Genomic DNA, 19,990 nt, shown 5'->3' with positions numbered 1-19,990 from the left:
ACAAAATGATAAAAGGTTAATCAATCACACACACAGAAACATTCTAAATGGGTTCAAAATAACATAATCTAACAATACAGAGGAACCAAAACTGACAGAAGCATCAGAAGAAACAGAATATCCACATGATAGAGGGAGAGTTTAACAAAACAGTCTCATCAATTGCTGAATAAAAAGAGACAAAACTTGGTCAGGGCACAGAGATTTGAGAAGCACAACTAGCTACTTGATCTTACAGAGTTTTGGGAAACATTGAACCTAATTAGTTGAAAATGTACAATTTATTTTAAGCACAATGAAAAATATTTATTACAGCCGATCATGTGCTAGTTCAAAAAGCTACTTCAAGTTTTGGAAAACTGTTATGTAGACCACAGTTTCTGACCCCAGAAAAATTGTTAGAAAAAATTTAAAAGTAGTTAAAAATCTAATTTATTTTAAATTTCAAAACACATTTCTAAGCATCTTTTGAGTAAAAAAAGCTAGCATAATGGAAATCAGAAAACACAAAACAGAAAAATATGGAAAATAGCTAAAGTAATAGAAGCAAATTCACATCCTTAAAACCTTCCTTTGGAAGAGAGGAAAACTCTAATAAGGTAAAGGTCAAATTTTAAAAATTAGCAAAAGAGCAAGAGCATAAATACACAAATAAAGTAGACAGAACAAAGTAATAAAGAAAGAAAACTATTAATAATAATATGAAATATACATTAAATAGGGTGAAAAGAGTCAGAAGTTGGTTCTTTGACAAGACTTGTAAGACTAATAAAATAGATATAGTTTGGAAAGATTATTTGAAAAATGTTTTAAAGGCACAAGGAAAATTTTAGAAATAAAGACATATAACTATAAATACTGTAGAAATTAAATAGATATAAGAAAATATTATAAACTACCACACAGCAGCAAATTTAACATGGAACACATAAATTTCTTTTTAAAAATGCAACTGTTTGATGTTGAAATAGAAAATCTGAACACTCTTAAATCCAGGAGACTAATAGAATAATTTTTAAGTACATATGCCTTCCACTTTCTCCTTGAGCAGCTAGCTGGGGTACAGAATGGACGGAGGGAGATGGGGGACCCATCTTGAATTACAAGGTTCCAGTGCTGGAAATGGCAGAGAAGAGATAGAAAGAGTCAGGGGCATGGTGACGAAGGAGCCACCATACCAGCCTATTTCTATCTTGTTGAAATTGTTGCTATTTTTGGTCTTCGCTATGGTGACCAATCCATACCTTAACTAGTGCAGGTGATAAACCAAAAGAAAACAAGAGAATGATTAACACAAAATTTTGGACTATAGCTAACTCGACAAGGGGTTGGGGGTGATTGTGTAAGGAAAAGAGATAGAATCAGAGAAAGGCTCATGTAGATTTTAGAAATCGCGTTCTAGTTATTAAGCTGGGATGTGGTATACATCATCTTATTCATTTTATTATTCCTTAAAATGTTTAGTCATGTTTTATAAATGCATATATGCATGAAATATTTCATAATCAAAATACAGAAAAATCAATTTGGAGACAAAATAAACATATTTCTTTTTGTAGAAAATACCACTAGAAGATGCATAGGAGAACACTGTTGAGTATTTCAAGAAACAAAATATAGTATTCAAATAAGTTATGTAGTGCAGGGACTTATTGTAGAGTTAAAGTACAGATATTGCCAATATGGTTGAGCAATGCTATTTGCTAGATAATATTTTAATAACACAAAATGCGAAGAACTAAGTTTTTGTATTTCATAAAATAAATATATATGGGAGAAACGATATTGTCAAAAATCAATAGTTTCTTTAATAGAAAAATGTTTTGTGAGAACACAACTAAGAATGGCCATCAATGGAGATAGCACTTTGACTCTAATAAAGATTGAAATCTGGAGTGAGGTCACGTTCACAGATTGTTGCTGTGATTCCTAAAGAGTGTGTGACAATCTCCCTCTCTCTCCTTGCTTACCTCTTCTATAAACATTCTGTATGAACCACTGCATGAATAAAAGGAGACACCTAAGTTGGGTCAGGTGAGGGTTGAGCAGGACTAATTACTGCCTTTGCCATCCAATTTCTCCCAGCTTAGGAAAATGGAAGAATAATGAAGGAAAGCCAACTGGTGTTTGTTATGTGATCTAAGCTAAAATACCTTTTTCATATCTGATCTATGAGCCAGATATTCCAGAATTAACATCTCCTTATTTGGCAGAACTAATGCCTGTAGTTTCTAATATTATGAACCATGTTTATTACTGTACTTACAAGACTCCTTTGAATTTCTGGAGAACATTAAAAAGTGTTGTCTTGTACAATTGGATTTTCAACCATAAGGATTTTCACCCCCAAACTAAACAATACCTAATTAAAAGCAAGATGCAATTTGTTCAAGGATACTTTTTCTTTGAACTTTTCCCTTTGAGGAATTACAAGTTAAATTAAATTAATGAAAAACAATTATCTCAGATTTTTCATTAAAAGTGTACTGATTTTCCAGTCTCTTTCATTTGTAGATGCCTGGAGGTTTAGAAATTGAGCTGATGTAAAACTCTGGGGTGTCTCTTTGAATGATACTAATGCTTGCAGGGGAGGGAAAGAACTAGGAACTTTATTCCTCCTTTGGTATCTACAAATGGATTTTTGGATACCTAGAACTCATTTCCCATGGAAATTTTATGCGTGGTGGTTGGTTTACCAGTTACCCCAGTGGAACCTGACAAATATATTCCCTCAGGTACTGTCAGTGTAATTTTAGGGTACTCCTTTCTTCTCCCAGTATCTTTTCTTCTCACAAATATTTCAGCTACTTTTAGGGGATACTGTGGGATTTATTGGCTTGGTAACTATTCACCACTTTATTTTGGGCAAATAGAGAGCTCAGTTAGTATTTGGGCCATGACCTATCATGAGAAGAGAACTTCGTAAAAGTTAAGTCATGGGACAAATCTCTTTTTTAGATATGCAGCATAGGAATGTGACTCTTTGATACAAATACTTTAAAATAAGATCCTGGACTACTAAATATCCATCATCTTCAACACTAACATCTAGTCTTTATCACCACCAGCAAAATTATCATTATTACCTGTATGAGAACTTTGCAGTTTTTTAACAAGAATTTTAGAACTGATAAATTTTAGTTACAAACTACTTTTTTGTCTTTCTACCCAAAATGAAAGCAATCTGATCCATAGTGTTGACTTTATTTTTTTTTCTTTTTTTTAATTATTATTATTATTATACTTTAAGTTCTAGGATACATGTGCATAACGTGCAGGTTTGTTACATATGTATACTTGTGCCATGTTGCTGTGCTGCACCCATCAACTCGTCAGCACCCATCCACTTGTCATTTACATCAGACATAACTCCCAATGCAATCCCTCCCCCCTCCCCCCTCCCCATGATAGGCCCCGGTGTGTGATGTCCCCCTTCCCGAGTCCAAGTGATCTCATTGTTCAGTTCCTACCTATGAGTAAGAACATGTGGTGTTTGGTTTTCTGTTCTTGTGATAGTTTGCTAAGAATGATGGTTTCCAGCTGCATCCATGTCCCTACAAAGGACACGACCTCATCCTTTTTTATGGCTGCATAGTATTCCATGGTGTGTATGTGCCACATTTTCTTAATCCAGCCTGTCACTGATGGACATTTGGGTTGATTCCAAGTCTTTGCTATTGTGAATAGTGCCGCAATGAACATACGTGTGCATGTGTCTTTATAGCAGCATGATTTATAATCCTTTGGGTATATCCCCAGTAATGGGATGGCTGGGTCATATGGTACGTCTAGTTCTAGATCCTTGAGGAATCGCCATACTGTTTTCCATAATGGTTGAACTAGTTTACAATCCCACCAACAGTGTAAAAGTGTTCCTATTTCTCCACATCCTCTCCAGCACCTGTTGTTTCCTCTACCAATGAGTTTCTTCACAGAATTGGAAAAAACTGCTTTAAAGTTCATATGGAACCAAAAAAGAGCCCGCATCTCCAAGACAATCCTAAGTCAAAAGAACAAAGCTGGAGGCATCACGCTACCTGACTTCAAACTATATTACAAGGCTACAGTAACCAAAACAGCATGGTACTGGTACCAAAACAGAGATATAGACCAATGGAACAGAACAGAGTCCTCAGAAATAATATCACACATCTACAGCCATCTGATCTTTGACAAACCTGAGAGAAACAAGAAATGGGGAAAGGATTCCCTATTTAATAAATGGTATGGGAAAATTGGCTAGCCATAAGTAGAAAGCTGAAACTGGATCCTTTCCTTACTCCTTATACGAAAATTAATTCAAGATGGATTAGAGACTTAAATGTTAGACCTAATACCATAAAAAACCCTAGAGGAAAACCTAGGTAGTACCATTCAGGACATAGGCATGGGCAAAGACTTCATGTCTAAAACACCAAAAGCAACGGCAGCAAAAGCCAAAATTGACAAATGGGATCTCATTAAACTAAAAAGCTTCTGCACAGCAAAAGAAACTACCATCAGAGTGAACAGGCAACCTACAGAATGGGAGAAAATGTTTGCAATCTACTCATCTGACAAAGGGCTAATATCCAGAACCTACAAAGAACTCAAACAAATTTACCAGAAAAAAACAAACAACCCCATCAAAAAGTGGGCAAAGGATATGAACAGACAGACATTCTCAGCCAAAGAATGAAAAAATTCTCATACAGCCAACACTGACACATGAAAAAATGCTCATCAAGACATCCTAAGGCAAATCAGCTGGAGAAATGCAAATCAAAGGCTACAAAACCACAATGAGATACCATCTCACACCAGTTAGAATGGCAATCATAGTGTTGACTTTAAATGTTTATCAGTTTGTTTCTTTGCTTCGTGTAGTTTGTTTTTTTTTAAGCAGCCAAAAATAACAGTATTTAATTTAATGGTTATGTTGTCCATAGTGACTTCTCTGAATTTTCCCTGATGGTTAACTAGACACTGGACACTTAGTGTAGCTTACATACAACATGAGTTATTTTACTCTAATTGTAATCATTTGATAAAAATATTAATGAATTTATTTATTTAATAAGCAAATATTTACTATTTACTCCAGAGCAGTCACTATTCAAGATATTTGTGATGTGTACTAGATGGACAAAAATCTCTGCCCCGTGAACCTTGCATTTTAGTGGAGAAAGAAGACAATGAACAAAATAAATAAAAATTAAGCAAATTACATATTCTGTAGGAAGGTGATACATGCTTTGGATAAAGTAGGGTAGAGTCATGAGGATTAGGAGAAAGGATATGGGATATGGTGGCTGCAATGAAATAGGGAGGTTAGGGTAGGTCTTGTTGAAAAGGTGACATTGAGCAAATGTTAAATGTATATTTCTTAACTAATATTACTGCCATTGCTAAGTACAGAATTTATTTGGGGGCTATTTTTTTTCTACTTATTAAGAGCTTTCTACTTACTACACACTAAATTTTATATGGATCAGTGTATGTTATTGCCTTTGGGGGGAAATATTATAGTTCTAAAAATTGAAGTAAGCTTATTGATCAGCTTAGATTAATTTAATTATATTAGTAAAGAGATTTCAATTAAAATTTTAAAATCTTTAGCTTTGTACTAAATAAATGGTGCTTCAAATGAATAAAATTGTAGTAATTTCATTAGAAATAAATTTTATTTATTTTATTGCAGGAACATAGCAAAATTATGCAGATTACCAAAAAAAAAAAATAAGCCTTTTATTTTCTTTCTCTTCCCTTTTTTCACTTTATTTTAAGTTTGGGGGATACATGTGCAAATATGTTATATAGGTAAACTCATGTCATGAGTGTTAGGCAGTGTTAAGAGGGAAATTCATAACACTAAATGCCCACATCAAAAAGTTAGAAAGACCTCCAGTTAACAACCTAACATCACAACTGAAAAAATTAGAGAAGGAAGAACAAATCAATCCCAAAGCCAGCAAAAGGCAAGAAATAATCAAAATCAGAGCTGAACTGAAGGAAATTTATCCTCTCTGAAATTTAATTTATACCACTCTCCCCAAAAAGGGAGTAATATTTGTATTTTTTTTTGACTTGTAGGTCAAATTCAAAGTCAAACCTCACAGGATTTATTTTAATTCAATAGAATATCCCACCTACTTCAAGAAGAAAGCATAAGATCAATAGATCATGAGTATAAATATTTTTCCATTTTATGGTTAGATGAAGTAGATATACATTCTTCCATATAATCAGTGTTAAATTATATAAGGTAAATCTATCAAAGAACAGCTACCGTTTATTATAATTGCCACACAAACTATATATACATTTATTCATGAAAATATACCTGTAATTGTTAAAAATCAAAACATATCGTAAATGTACAATATATAAAATAATGCTCTCATGCACATCTTATAAAGAATAGTGCAGCAAAAAACTATTCCTGTTTTTATATAAAGCTAAATTTTTGTGCATTGCATTCCAGAAAGACCTTAGAATCAACATTCGAAAGCCTCGCTTTCCTCTCCTAAACTCAGATATTAATCTTTATTGCCAAAAATGCATCTCTGTTATCTTACTTTTCTCCATTGAAAGGTTATTCCTACCTCTGAGTTCTGCATTCTAATCAATGGCATCGCAATCTATCACTCCCTAGTTTAGAGCAGTGGAGGCATCTCCTACATTTTTCTCCCTCATCCCCAATGTCTAATTAATAAAAAAGCTCAGTTGCTCAGTTAATCAAAAAGCTCACCACTGACTTTCCGGTTGTCCCAAGGGCAGAACTTACCATATTTCCCCGCAGCTTTAAGGTTTTGTGTTTTCCATAAAATCAACTCTAAACTCCCTTGTATTTGATGAAGAGATATTTATAACCTGCGCAAAGCCATACCATAATTTTATTCCCCACAACAGCTCATCTCTAGCATCTGCATTGTAAAGGTTTCCTGAAAAACCCCGTTCTTTACTTAGTTGGGTTTTTGAATTAGTTGTACTCTCTGATTAGAAAGCGTCTTCTTTTTACTCTTTTGCTTTCACTCATTCATTAATTGATAAAGATAACTACTTATTGAATACCTCCTTTGTGTCAGGCAATGGGAATGTGCCAGAGTTTAAAGTGCTGACAAGGTAGACACGTTCCTGCATTCATGAGTTCGCACTCTTCTGCTTGCACGCGCTCGCCTCTTATCTTCCCAGACTCAGATGTCTTTACATTATACGTCCTCCCTGCAATACTCCCAGATGGAACTGGTTGCTCCTGTCTAGAAGTGTTGGCTTCTGTGCATGCCTTTGTTGTGGTATTTATGTCAGATTTATTTTTATAAGTCCATCTTCTCCACTAGATTCTGAGCTGCTTACAATAAGGAGCTTACAATGCCTGGAACAGTATCTGGATAGCGAATCAATTTGAAGGGTTTTGACTAAAACTTTTGGCCTTATGATAGAAAATTAGGTTTTCAAAGATGACCATGAGAAAGTTACTGAGTGCATGTATATTCTTTCTGTTTAGGTGTGCCAATTTTCACAACAGTTTTTAAAGCCCATTTCTAATGTATTATTCTATAGCATACCTGGCATACTGTTAATTTTTCATGTTTTAAAGGAATTACTTCTATCTCTAAAGATAGTATCTTCGTAAATATATATGCAATTCCCATCTTAAAAAACCCATAATATATTCTGTAGCTAATGGCTTAAAACGTATCTTTGTATTCATTTTCTCTTTACATAGAAATTGCTCTTTCTTAGAAGATTTCTGTAATTAACAAGAGGGTTTTCTTTTTCCTGTTGAGCTACATGTTAATGCATTCCATGGCCAGAATGAAGAAATATATGTCCCACTTTCCTATTCCTAATGCCGTAGTTACTATAGTACTATTTCTATGCGGGATTTATTTTTCAGGTCTTGAGGTATATTGCTCCCAGTGCAATCTAATATAGTATTTTTATATTGATTTATTCTGGGGAAATGAATTCTATGGGATAGTTTACAAAGATCTTCTTCCCTCTTTTAATATCTAGAATGGCTACAACTCCTCCACCTGTATTTGACAGAAGCAAGTCATGAATTCTGCACTGAATTTTTTAGTGTCAATGGAAGCACTAAAGATAATGATTTGTAATTACATGAATAGGAGTTGCTCCAAGTTCATAACCTGGAAGAAATGATGACGATACTCCTAATAAAAATCAGGCTATTAGGCCAGCAAGATTTCAATAAGAAAAAGATTTTTAAAAAGCCCTACCTATCGGGTACTATGCTTATTACCTGGGTGAGGAAATAATCTGTATCTTAACCCCCCAAAACACACAATTCACCTGTATAACAAACCTGCACATGTACCCCTGTAACTAAAATAAAAGTTAAAAAAAAAAAAAAGAAAATGAAGCAATATTCTGAGACTGGAATTATATTTCTTTAAACTACCTTGGCTAACTGCCATTATCCTAATTCTGATAAAAAGAGAAAATAGTGATACTAATTTTCAGAGCATAAAATGGTTCCTATCCGGATGTCGATTCCCGTCTGTTCATGAAAGCTTATCAGACCATTACACCATGCTACTACTTAGTCAAGCAAAATAATTTATAGAGAAGGAAGCAAGTGACAGGTTTTAAAATGCATATGTATCTAACTATAGCTCTAATATAATTTTGTATATAATTATTTAGAAAGAATCAAATTAATGTACCTTTTCCAACTCCACCTTGCTTGAAATTTTCCCTGTATCATTATTGCATCTGAAAAACAAATTGATCCAGTTATAATTTTATTAAAATAGAATTTGGAAAAATCCTAATCAAAATGTCAACATTCCTTACCCTGGAACTGGTTTTGTTTTCTCTTTCCTCTCATTTGTTTCATGTCCATTAACACTTTCTGCAAAACATTAAATAAAAGAAAAACAATGTAAATAAGGGGTTATCATTGGGTTTGCCTGTATGTGGATGCAAAAATGGAAGCATTAGTAGAAATTGAAAATTAAAAATTCACTGTGTACTAACATCACATTCATCTTAAAGTATTTTATAAATACAAATATTCTCCCAACACTTTTTCACTGCATCAGTTTGTCAGAGCCAGAAATAATCACAGTGAAATTTGATGCTGTATCCAAACAGAATGTAGGAATTAAAGATTCCCAGTATTATGCAGGAAAGCCATTTCAGGACAGGAAAGAGTAACCTGGAGGTCTACTGATAAAGACATGAGAGAGTGTTCCATCAGTCTGACTGAGGGATAGAAAAGGCATTCTTCTTTTTGCAAGCGAATAGAAATGTAACAATTTAGGTAAAATATTTATAGAAAACTATTTTTGTAGATACTGAGAACTATAGAGGGAGGAAGTTAAATTCACATCATGCATGTATGGACAGTTAATTCAAAATACAACTTAGAATTCTTGAGTTTATGTCTATTGCTCTAATGACTAAACCCCAGATTGGCCATATCAACATGCCATACCATCAATTTCTAGTCCGTGATTGGTAGATCCGTTGAAGTAAGTCATCTGAGTGGCCTCAACCTCTGCTTCGGCATTGATGATCTGCTGTGCTACAGCCTCTGCAATGGGCATCGCCATGGCAGCGGTCGAGGTGTTGCTGAGCCACATAGACAAAAAGGCAGTGCTGCTCATGAACCCCAGAGTCAGCCTGAAACAAGAGAGCCGTTAGTGTGGATCTGTGCTCTTAGCTTAACTAGCACCATATTATTTAACTGGAAGATGTTTAAGATGTGGTTTGTGAGTTGGGAAATTAAGTCTTTCAAAACGTGGAAGGTTAAGATTCTGCCCAGATGATGAACTTGGAGTACAGTGACAGCCAGGTAGAAATCAAAGCTGCACATGGAAAAGTGGAGTTCTTAAGAGATTTGTCTGCCAGGGAGCCATGCAAATCTTCTCTTCAGAAACAGAAAAATGATTCAACCTAAACAAACTGCAAGTTGGTTATATGACATAACAGCTTATAATATTACACCAATATCTGAATGCTCTTCAGAGCTGACCACTTATCTTCAAATGCTAGTAAGATGAAAATGCAATCAACTTTCGAATTTAAGGTCGCTTATTTTTTCTTTTATCTTTTAGCCATAACTCTTGTTTGTTCATAGGGGTGTCAGGGAGGTACAAGGATGAAGAAAGATTAATATTTATAAAGCCTCTTTTTACTTGTTCACTATACTGATTCAATATAAGGTGGGTGGAGAAAATAGTGCAAGTCATTTACTAAAATGAGGTTTCTGAATTTTCTGTATATTCTATAATATATGCTCTCCTGAATCTGATATCCTTTCCTATTGTCAAGATCTGGGCACATACATTGTCTTCTTTTACAAAAAGAGTAGTTATTCTCCTTAAAAATAATATACCTAAGACTACAAAATTTTAAGCCATATCTATAAACTTTCAAAGTCACACTTGGGGAAAAAACTATCTCTTTTGAGTAGGCGGGCCTAGAAAATCATTTGGAAGCACACCTTTCTATATAGAGCAATTTGTGAAATAATCTGACACCCTTTTAAAACAGATGTACAAGAACAATGCCACACTAAGTTTCAGACTCAGATAAGGTGAACATTTTCAATGCATACAACCAAAAAGAAGAAAATGTATTAGGAATCTGCTTACACAAGAAATGGTTCTTGTAAAAAAAAAAGAAAATTAAGAACTTTTAACTTCTTAAGGCATTATCAAGACAATAAATCTTCATATAAAAAATGCTGGGATCAGATAAAGCTTCTGGATGGTGAAAATGCCTTAAATTGAAAAGCCGCTTAGTGACATAATGGTCAGAACTTCTGCCCAACTGTGAAGTGCATTACACATCATCCTCTGGAACAGCGGGCAGAGGGTCAGGAAAAAGAGATACATTTCTATAGCACCCTAAAAGGCATGGAGCCCCATTTCATTGTAAGAGTGAGATGATGTCATTTTGTTTTTGTTTGTTTGTTTGTTTTGAGACAGAGTCTTGCTCTGTTGCCCAGGCTGGAGTGCAATGGTGCAATCTTGGCTCACTGCAACCTCCGCCTCCCAAGTAAAAGCAATTCTCCTGCCTCAGCTTCCCGAGTAGCTGGGATTACAGGTGCCTGCCACCACACCTGGCTAATTTTTGTATTTTTAGTAGAGACGAGGTTTCACCATGCTGGCCAGGCTGAACTTGAACACCCCACCTCAGGCAATCCGCCCACCTCGGCCTCCCAAAGTGCTGGGATTACAGGCATGAGCCACCGCACCCGGCCAACATGTCTTAAACACATATGTGTTATACAGTTTTTAAGTCAAAAAAAATTGAAAATTTGTCTCATCTGAGTCACTGATTTTTTTTTTTTTTTTTTTTGTATTTAGCAAAACAATTTGCACCATAAATGAAAACACAGATGTGGCTATGCCCTAGAATGAATTATGCAATATAAGTCAATATAATATTCTGATTTTCAAAGAAAGATGAGAAGGGAAGAAACACCTAAGGATTTAATGCAAAATGCCACTATGCAAATGATTATGACAACGGAAATTTTCTTTAGCTTACATTCATGTTCTTAGCAAGAGGTGAAATAAAACCAAAATAGTCAATTAATTTTATCAGTCAAATGAGTGATTTCATATTCTATAGATGAAATGTCTTAATTGATTGTTTCACTTTGCAACAGTTGGTTTAAAAAGAAAAATATTCACCTTGGAATTTTTCTTCACACATTTGTATTTTGTCAGTAATGTCTTTGTCTTTGGTTTGTAACATCCTCCCTGATGATAAAGGACGCTCTTGAACTAGTTCTGAATATGTAATCAGCCAAATAAACGAGATAGGAGGAAAATCTACTCTGAAGTCTATCAATCTTATCTGTTGAGGTTCAAAGCTTCTCTCAGCTTTGACTTCTATGATGCATAAAAGATGAGAAAGTTGTGTGCACGTATTCCAACCACCCTGTAACTAGACCTGCAGTGAAAGTTGTTTTTTTTCCCCTCCTACAACTCAAGTACACTTTGTATCACTTTCATATTTGCAGAGGAAAAAAAATGTCCTAAGTCTGACTGTGATACAAAGAATTTCCTGGGCGTGAATTACTTGTTTGGTTATTTGCTATGCACAAAAATGGTTTGTTCATCAGGTAAACTGGAAGCAGTAAATGCAGTACTTACCATGCAGGATTTACACCGACTATCATCACCATTTTCAGAGCAATTCTCTTGTGCAAATTCCATTTTTCTATGGATGTTGCTAAACAGATAACTCCAATTAGCAGTAGGTGAAAATCCTTGAAATAGGCAGACGCCACCTGAAATAACAATTAAACCCATGATTATTTACTTTGGTGGGGAAAAATAACATTGCACAAGAAAGACATTATTATGCTGCTGTTAACTTTGACCTTCAACCGCATAATCTTTCTATTTTGTTGAGAAAAATGTAGACGTGTTTGAATACAAATTTAGACATATTCTATATTCTTACTCAGAAATGGTGTTAAGGAAAAGTACACAGAAAAAAGAGTACTCAGGGTTTTTAAATAGCTGAGTAACATCAGGTAAGTGCCTTCTATGAGTCACATCAGGCAAGTGCTTTTCTATTGGGGTTAATTTGTTTATGTATCTATAGTGGAATGGCAATGACTGTGATTTGGGAAAGTTTTCAATCAAACTCCAACTTGCTACTGTCTTCATCATGACCCATTATGCTGCAACTGCAGTCACGCCTTTATATATTGAATTATTTTACTTTCGAAATTACTTTTTATAAGGCCAGGCATGGTGGCTGACACCTGTAATCCCAGCACTTTGGGAGGCCGAAGCAGGTGGACCACTTGACATCAGGAGTTTGAGGCCAGCCCGGGCAACATGGTGAAACCCCATCTCTACTAAAAATACAAAATATTAGCCAGACATGATGGTGCATGCCTGCAATCCCAGCTACTTTGGAGACTGAGACAGAAGAATTGCTTGAACCCAGGAGGCAGAGGTGCAGTGAGCCAATATCGTGCCATTGCACTCTAGCCTAGGTGATGAAGTGAGACTTCATCTCAAAAAAAAAATTATTCAACAAATACCCTCAAATGAAACTCAACATTTTAAGCCATTTTCAGTCAACACCATTCAGAGATTAGTAAAGAACCTAGAACTTTAAGCAACCATTTGCAGCAGTACTTCTTAAAGAATACTCTGAAATACGTTAGGTACATAATCTTTTTTTTAAAGCATTGTGTAATTGACTAAATTGAGAAAACAGAATTTGAAATACCAGAATTTTCTCTCCTATAGGCCTTTGCAAAAACCTTTAAACAATAGTGTATAGTGTCATTTTTAAACAGGGGGATAGCATATCCTGCATATTTTTCAGATTTATTTAATTATTAAAAACATTTTTTAATTTAATTTTTAGGTGGAGCACTTCATGGGACTGGTATTCAAGAGAACTTTAAGAAACACTTGGCTAAACTGAATCACAAGGCTGTGCTGAAAAGAGGATTATAAGAGTAAATACCCCTCTAAAAAAATCAAACAATAGCTAATAGAAGGAATGGAAGGGTTGGAATAAAACCATTCTAATGTTACAAAATAACAAAAAGGAAAATCAATTCTTATGATAATTTTGCTGTATTAAATTATATCTGCATTTTTAACATAACTTGCTAAGCTTGGCTTAGTTTCAATAAAAAGCAAAAATTGATAATTGTCCTTGAAATTAAAAGTATGCAAGTGGACAACTTTTATATTGTATTAAATGTTCATTTATGATGTTTTTCAAGGTTTATATCTATCTCTTTACATTTTGTAGTAGTTGGATAATAGAAAATAATTATATCAATTTCCTTACTATTTCATTTATTACTCACTGAAAAATTATCTGTATGTACCAAAAATATTATAGGAACAGAGAATACATTAATAAATGCTTCATATATTTTTTCCTCCTTGCACCTCTTCAATTCTCGAATATCAGGCCTTTCTAAATAGGTCCTATTATTTTTCTGTATCATAGAGCCCTGTTTGGTTTTTTCATAGTATACATATTACATAAATACTGTTTGTTTATGTGCTTATTGTTTTCTGTATTATACCATAAAGTCCCATGAGGACCAGGAATCTGTTTTGCTAGCCAAACCAGGACTCTGTTTTGCTAACCATCACGTATTTTGCACCTAGCATAATGCTGGTACACAGTAGGAGAGCTTGGTAAATAGCACTGAAAGAATCAGGGAGGGAGGGACAATGAATAAGCTATGGTCTGTGAGCTCTAAAATCCCAATTTTCTATACTCTGTCCTCTATCTCCTAGGCTCCTAACTCTTTCAACTCTTACTCTAGGTATAAGTATTTCAGTATATTAATTTACCAGTGCCTCCAGAGTCAGGAAGTTTTTTTTGTTTGTTTGTTTTGTTTTGTTTTTTCTCGCTGGTTCTATACCTGCCTCTGAATTTTTTTTTTTTTTTTTTTTCTGACTTGAAAATCCAGTTATCTCGGTCCTCCAAAATGCTGGTATTCCACAGGGTTCTGTCTATAGTCTTTATAGTCTTCTTGCTTTATCCATCCAATCACTGAATTTGAAGGATTCAACTTTATAGGACTAAAATAATGCCTGGCACATACATGGGGGCACTCAATGAATATTTGTTAAATGAATGTTGACTACACCGAGGTCTTTATTTCCACACAGATAAGTCTTCTGAGTTTCAGACTGATATGTCCAACTGTTCATGTCCATTTGAATTTCCCACAAACACCTACAATTCAACATACGTCTTCTCACTCCCCATCCTTCAAACACATTCTCCCTTTGTGGTTAATGTAAATGTTGCCCAAGACAGGGACCTAAAGGTCAGCCATGATTCCTTTTTCACTTCCAATATAAGTCTTATTATTCTTAGGTCCTTCATATCTTTAAAATTTGTCCCTTTTTCTCTGTTTATACATGACAACCTTGATTAAGCTCCTCGCTATTTCTCACTTGGCTGCTGTATGATCGATCTCTTTTGATCCACTCCATACCATTGTCATAGCCCCTTTTCTAAAGTGTAAATCTGGTCACATAATTGTCCTTCTTATACTTCTTCAGTATAGTTTTTAAGACCTTCACATAGTTTTAAAGACCAAATCCAATATTTTCAACATGTCATAAAAGACCCTTCATCATCTGGTCCCATTTCACCTCTCCAATTTAGTTTTTTGCCACTCCACTCTACTTCTTCCTATGTATTTAGTTCCCCAAACACAGAAGTGCTTTAACATTTGCTTGTAATTTAACCTGGAATGACCCTCTCCCCTTGTCTTGGATACTTCTAATCTTCCTTCATGGAAGATGTCAATTTTTCTAAGATATCTTCCCTAGGAACCTAAACTGGATTAGATAATATCTCCCTTTTTATAGTACTTCTTAATTTATATATTGATAATTTCTCCATTTATTTATCCCCTTTATTACACTAGATGTATTTTGAAGGCCAGATGTATCTTATTAATAATTGTTTTTATGGACTTAGCACATGCCTGGCACAAATTGACACTCAATAGATGTTAAATTTAATAAGTCCCTACACTCAAGGAGCTTACAAGCTATTAGATGAGAAAAAACAAGTTAACAAAAAGTGCAATAAAGTATTATAGGTGCTTGAATGAAACCTCTCCAAAATATAATTCAGATTTTAAAAGTAAGTGGGGTGATAATTTTTTTCCTAGAGGGATTTGGAAAATCTTCTTACAGGACCTGATCCTTGAGTTTATTATTGAAAAATGAATAAATATTTAAGTTTTCATTTTCCCTTATCTCTTTTGCAGTTTGGCTCATGGAAATAAGCCCTATTGACTGCTGTGGTCTAAATGTTGGTGTCTACCACCCAAATTCATATGTTGGCACCTAAAAGGAACCAAACATGTTCGCTCCAACCTCATGAATGGAATTGGTGCTTTTATAAAAGGGCCCTGAGAGAGCTCCCTTGCCCCTTCCATCATGTGAGGATGCAGCAGCAAGATGCAGCAGAGAGCAAGCAGAGAGCAGCAGAGAGGATGCAGCAGAGAGCAAGCCCTTACCATACACCCAATCTGCCAGTGCCATGATATTGGACTTCCCAGCCTCCAGAACTGTGAGCAATAAATATCTGTTGTTCATTTACCCAGCTTAATGTATTTTGTTATAGCAATCTGAACGGGCTAAGATACCCTATTCACCAATACTCTGAGAATGAAATGAAAGAATAAATGCAGAATGACTTAAAAATACAAATAAATACATAGAAGCAAGCCATTATTAGTAAATGATTAGACACAGAAAGAAGTCCAAGACTATGAGACATTCTTGTTGTTACTGATTTGGGTTATATGAGGAGTAAGCATATTGTAGAGGGCCAAGCAATAAATATTCTAGACTTTGTTGGCCATATGGTCTTCACTGTAATTATTCAACTCTGTCATGGCACAAAATAGCCAAAGGCAGTATGTCAATGAATGACTATGGATTTGTTCTAATAAAAAGTTTATTTTAAAAATTAGGCAGCAGGCTGATTTGGCCCTCAGGCCCACAGTTTGCCAGTTTTCTCAATAGACCATGCAAACAAACTATAGCCTGCAGTCCAAATAAAATTAAACTTCAGAAAAAAATTTCACATTCTCTGTTTTCATTGTAGTACCTATTCTATGGTTTTCATCAGAGTCAGAATATTTGAGTAGAAACATTAGCTACAGGCAGATGTGTTTGTTATGGCCTACTTGTCCAGGAGGTAATAGAAGAAGGTACTGTTGGTTTGTAAATTACACTGATAAATATAACTATTCTCAAGGCAAAATTGATATGTCAAATAAAATTTCTAATAATATTTGATATCTATTTGCAAAATAAACATAGTTATATTTCTGTTTCAGAATAGGATTTCATCAAAAAACACGGACTTTGCAATCAGAGTACCTGAGTTCTCTCTTAGTTATGTAATTTACCGGTTCAGCAACCTTTCTACAAATCAATAAATAGTTCTAAAAGTTAAATATTACCTCACACCAACTTTGTGAATTAAATGATATAATATTTTTTAAAAGGTGCTTTGTTAATTATTAGGTTGTTTTGCTAAATCCAATAGTCAATAACTAGTTTTCACATTAACTGACTTATCAGCAGATTTGACACACATAGTCATTGCCTCATCTTCAAAACACTTGTTTCACTTGGATTACAGGCTCACACCCTCTCCTGGTTCTCCTCCTACCTCAATAACCTTTTCTTCTTAGTCTCTTTGGCTAGTGCTTTCTCTTCTCATTTACCTCTTAGTCTTGTAGCTATGCAGAGGTCAGTTCTTTCTCCTCTTTGCTTTTCTATCTTTATTCACTCCCCGAGTGATCTTATCAAGTCTTAGGGCTTTAAATACCATCTATATTTTGATGAATCTCAGATTTATATCTGCATATTAGCTCTCTCCCATGAACTCTGGACTCTTTTGTATTCAACTGCCTACTCAATATCTTCACTTGAGTATTTCAAACTTATCTGTCCAGCACTGAACTCTAGGTATCAGCCCCTCTCCTAGAGTAAGACTGCACTTCCCATCATCTTCCCATTTCAGTTGATAGCAATTCCATTTTCCCAATTGTCAGATAAGCTGTGAGGCATCTTTGACACTTTTCTTCCAACCATATGCCATATCTAATCAATCTGGAAAGTTTGCTGATTTTATCTTCACATTTTATCAACAAGACATTCGATATCTCTATTACTGCCCTTGGTCTGAATTACCATGGTCTCTCACCTACTGCAATAACCTACTGTTTCTTTCTTTCTGTCTTGTTTCTCAACACAGCAGCCCAAATTATCCTTTTTAAAATCAAAGTTAAATTGATCATGTAACTTTTGTGCTCAAAACTCTTCAGAGGATCCCATTTTATTCAATGTTAAAATCTTGCAATGGCCTAGTTTGACCCTGCCTGGTCCATTGCCTCATTACATTACTTACCTGACCTAATCTATCATTCTCCTCTTTAGTTACTCTCTTCCAATTACACTGCAGATGTACCTGCAATAAGGTCTTTGCACTGGATGTTACCTCTTCTGCAATAGTCATTCTCCAAATATTCAAATGGCTAACTCCTTCATTTCCTGTCTTTGTTCAGGTATCACTATCTCAAGGAGGTCTAACCTGACCACCTTATTTAAAATTACCACTCTCTCTGGTCCCCATTATCCTGTTGCATTTTTTCCATAACACAAAATTACCTTTCTAGCTCACTATACTGTATAATATTTCTATTTATCAGATATATTATTCATTGCCTCCTTTCCTCTAGAAAGATAGGAAATATTTTGCCTGTTTTTATTCATTGGTATGTTCCCAAATCCCTGGAAGGGTACTACCAGGTGAATATCTATTGAATCACTGAAAAATACATGACATTATATATATATGTGTGTATATATATATGTGTATATATATGTGTATATATATATATCTGTACATGTGTATTTTCACATTCATATATGTAAAATTTATATATAAATATTTTTGATGACAATAATATTAATGCTTGTTTTGAAATATCAAATTGAACATACTCTACATACTTTAGCATTTCAGGTTCAGTTCAACAAATACGAGAAAAGTTTAACATTTGTTGATAGTCTTCAAATATAGTAATGGGCTCAGCAAGATACCAGTATTTAGGATTGGCTTAAAAAATAGGTAAAGTGATAACTATGATGGCCAAAGAGAGAGGTATTTAGGGCTCTAAACTTAGATGAGGGCATTAATGACATGGTATCCTACTCAGTGACAGATCTGAGATTCAAAGATGCTGCAGTGGCCTGGAATTATAGTTTAAAACTCTCAAAACAAACTTTAACTGTGAATATTAAACCTCATAAGAATGCTTGATACTTAGTTTGTATCATTGTTTAACATACATTATTCAATTTGATCTTGACAACAATGGGTTATGTAGCATTATCATATTCTACTTACAGATGATAAAAAAAAAAGAGTTATTAAAGGACATGATCAGGGTCCTCCAAGTAATCGGCAACAAATGTCAAATTCTAAGCTCAGGCCTTATGACTAAATCTCTAGCTGATTCATAATAGACTGTAGCTTTGGTCAGCTAACTTATTAGGAAAAGGTAAGTTACTCTGTTGGGAAAAAGGATCGCAATTCTGAAGAACAGTTTTCTCCACTAAAAGTTCTGAGGACTATGATTTGCTGCAAGTTCCAGTTAAACTTACAAGGTGAAGAGAATCACATAAAGTTTAAAACAAACTTAGGCTGAAATGCCATAGGTAAGACGATAGGCTAATTTACCTTTGCAACACTCCAAATATTTCTAGAATCATCTATTCACTTTTGTGAATGTATAAATAATACAATTGGCTAACATATATGGAGTACTTACTATGTAATGAAATTTACATTTATTAACTCATTTAATTATTAAGTCTCATTGACAAACTAGAGTTAGTTTCAGGAAGAAAAAAGAAGATGGTGGTGTTGATGGAGTTGGAAATGGCAGATTTGAGGATGGGAGTTGAGGTCTGGAAACCACTAAGACTCAAGGTGGGAAGAAATAAGGAGGAAATGATATTAGTTTTCAAATTCAAGCAACACTGTCATGCAAAAAAGTGAGGTTTGTTTATGAAGTTCTACATGTTAGAAATAAGTTTAATGAGTCTGTTACTGAGTTTCAGATGTGGGCTCAATAAAGCTGAGTTATTTATGAGTTAAAATTATTCAAAAATAATGTGTATCTCCTTAAGGGATATTAGAGGCCCATAATCCAGAAAGCCTTTAAACACTTTCTGAATGATCTCATCTGTAAAAGATATTGGATGGGATCCCTGTTCTGGGGGAGAAGTGACCAAGATGAATTCCCTTTCAAATCTAAGATTCTATGACTGTTAAATTAGTCTGGGGATAAAGGACTGCTGGGCAGGTGTCTGCAGTCAGAGTGATGCAAAACTGCCATTGGCACCTACAATTTTGCTGCCTTTAGTCAGGCCCTTACACACCAGAAAGAGGCAGACATATATATCCTCGGCAGCTCCTACGAAGTCAG

At 34.7% G+C, this 19,990-nt stretch overlaps 1 protein-coding gene across 2 annotated transcripts in view; it reads right to left on the bottom strand.

Moving 5' to 3' along the window:
- The window catches only part of SLC13A1 (solute carrier family 13 member 1), a 98,003-nt gene that overhangs the window by 57,757 nt on the left and 20,256 nt on the right, over nucleotides 1-19,990 (bottom strand). For both annotated transcript variants that reach the window (XM_050782611.1, XM_050782612.1), the window contains exons 3-6: nucleotides 12,117-12,253; nucleotides 9,443-9,630; nucleotides 8,800-8,857; nucleotides 8,670-8,718 (exon numbers count right to left, since the gene is read on the bottom strand). In XM_050782611.1, coding sequence (XP_050638568.1) covers nucleotides 8,670-8,718; nucleotides 8,800-8,857; nucleotides 9,443-9,630; nucleotides 12,117-12,253 — 432 coding nt within the window. The remainder of the gene's footprint in view (nucleotides 1-8,669; nucleotides 8,719-8,799; nucleotides 8,858-9,442; nucleotides 9,631-12,116; nucleotides 12,254-19,990) is intronic.

Source organism: Macaca thibetana, chromosome 3 (assembly GCF_024542745.1).
Source record: "Macaca thibetana thibetana isolate TM-01 chromosome 3, ASM2454274v1, whole genome shotgun sequence".
NCBI lineage: Eukaryota > Metazoa > Chordata > Mammalia > Primates > Cercopithecidae > Macaca > Macaca thibetana.
Note: the sequence above shows the minus strand (reverse complement) of the source record. Positions and strands in the feature narration are given on the sequence as shown.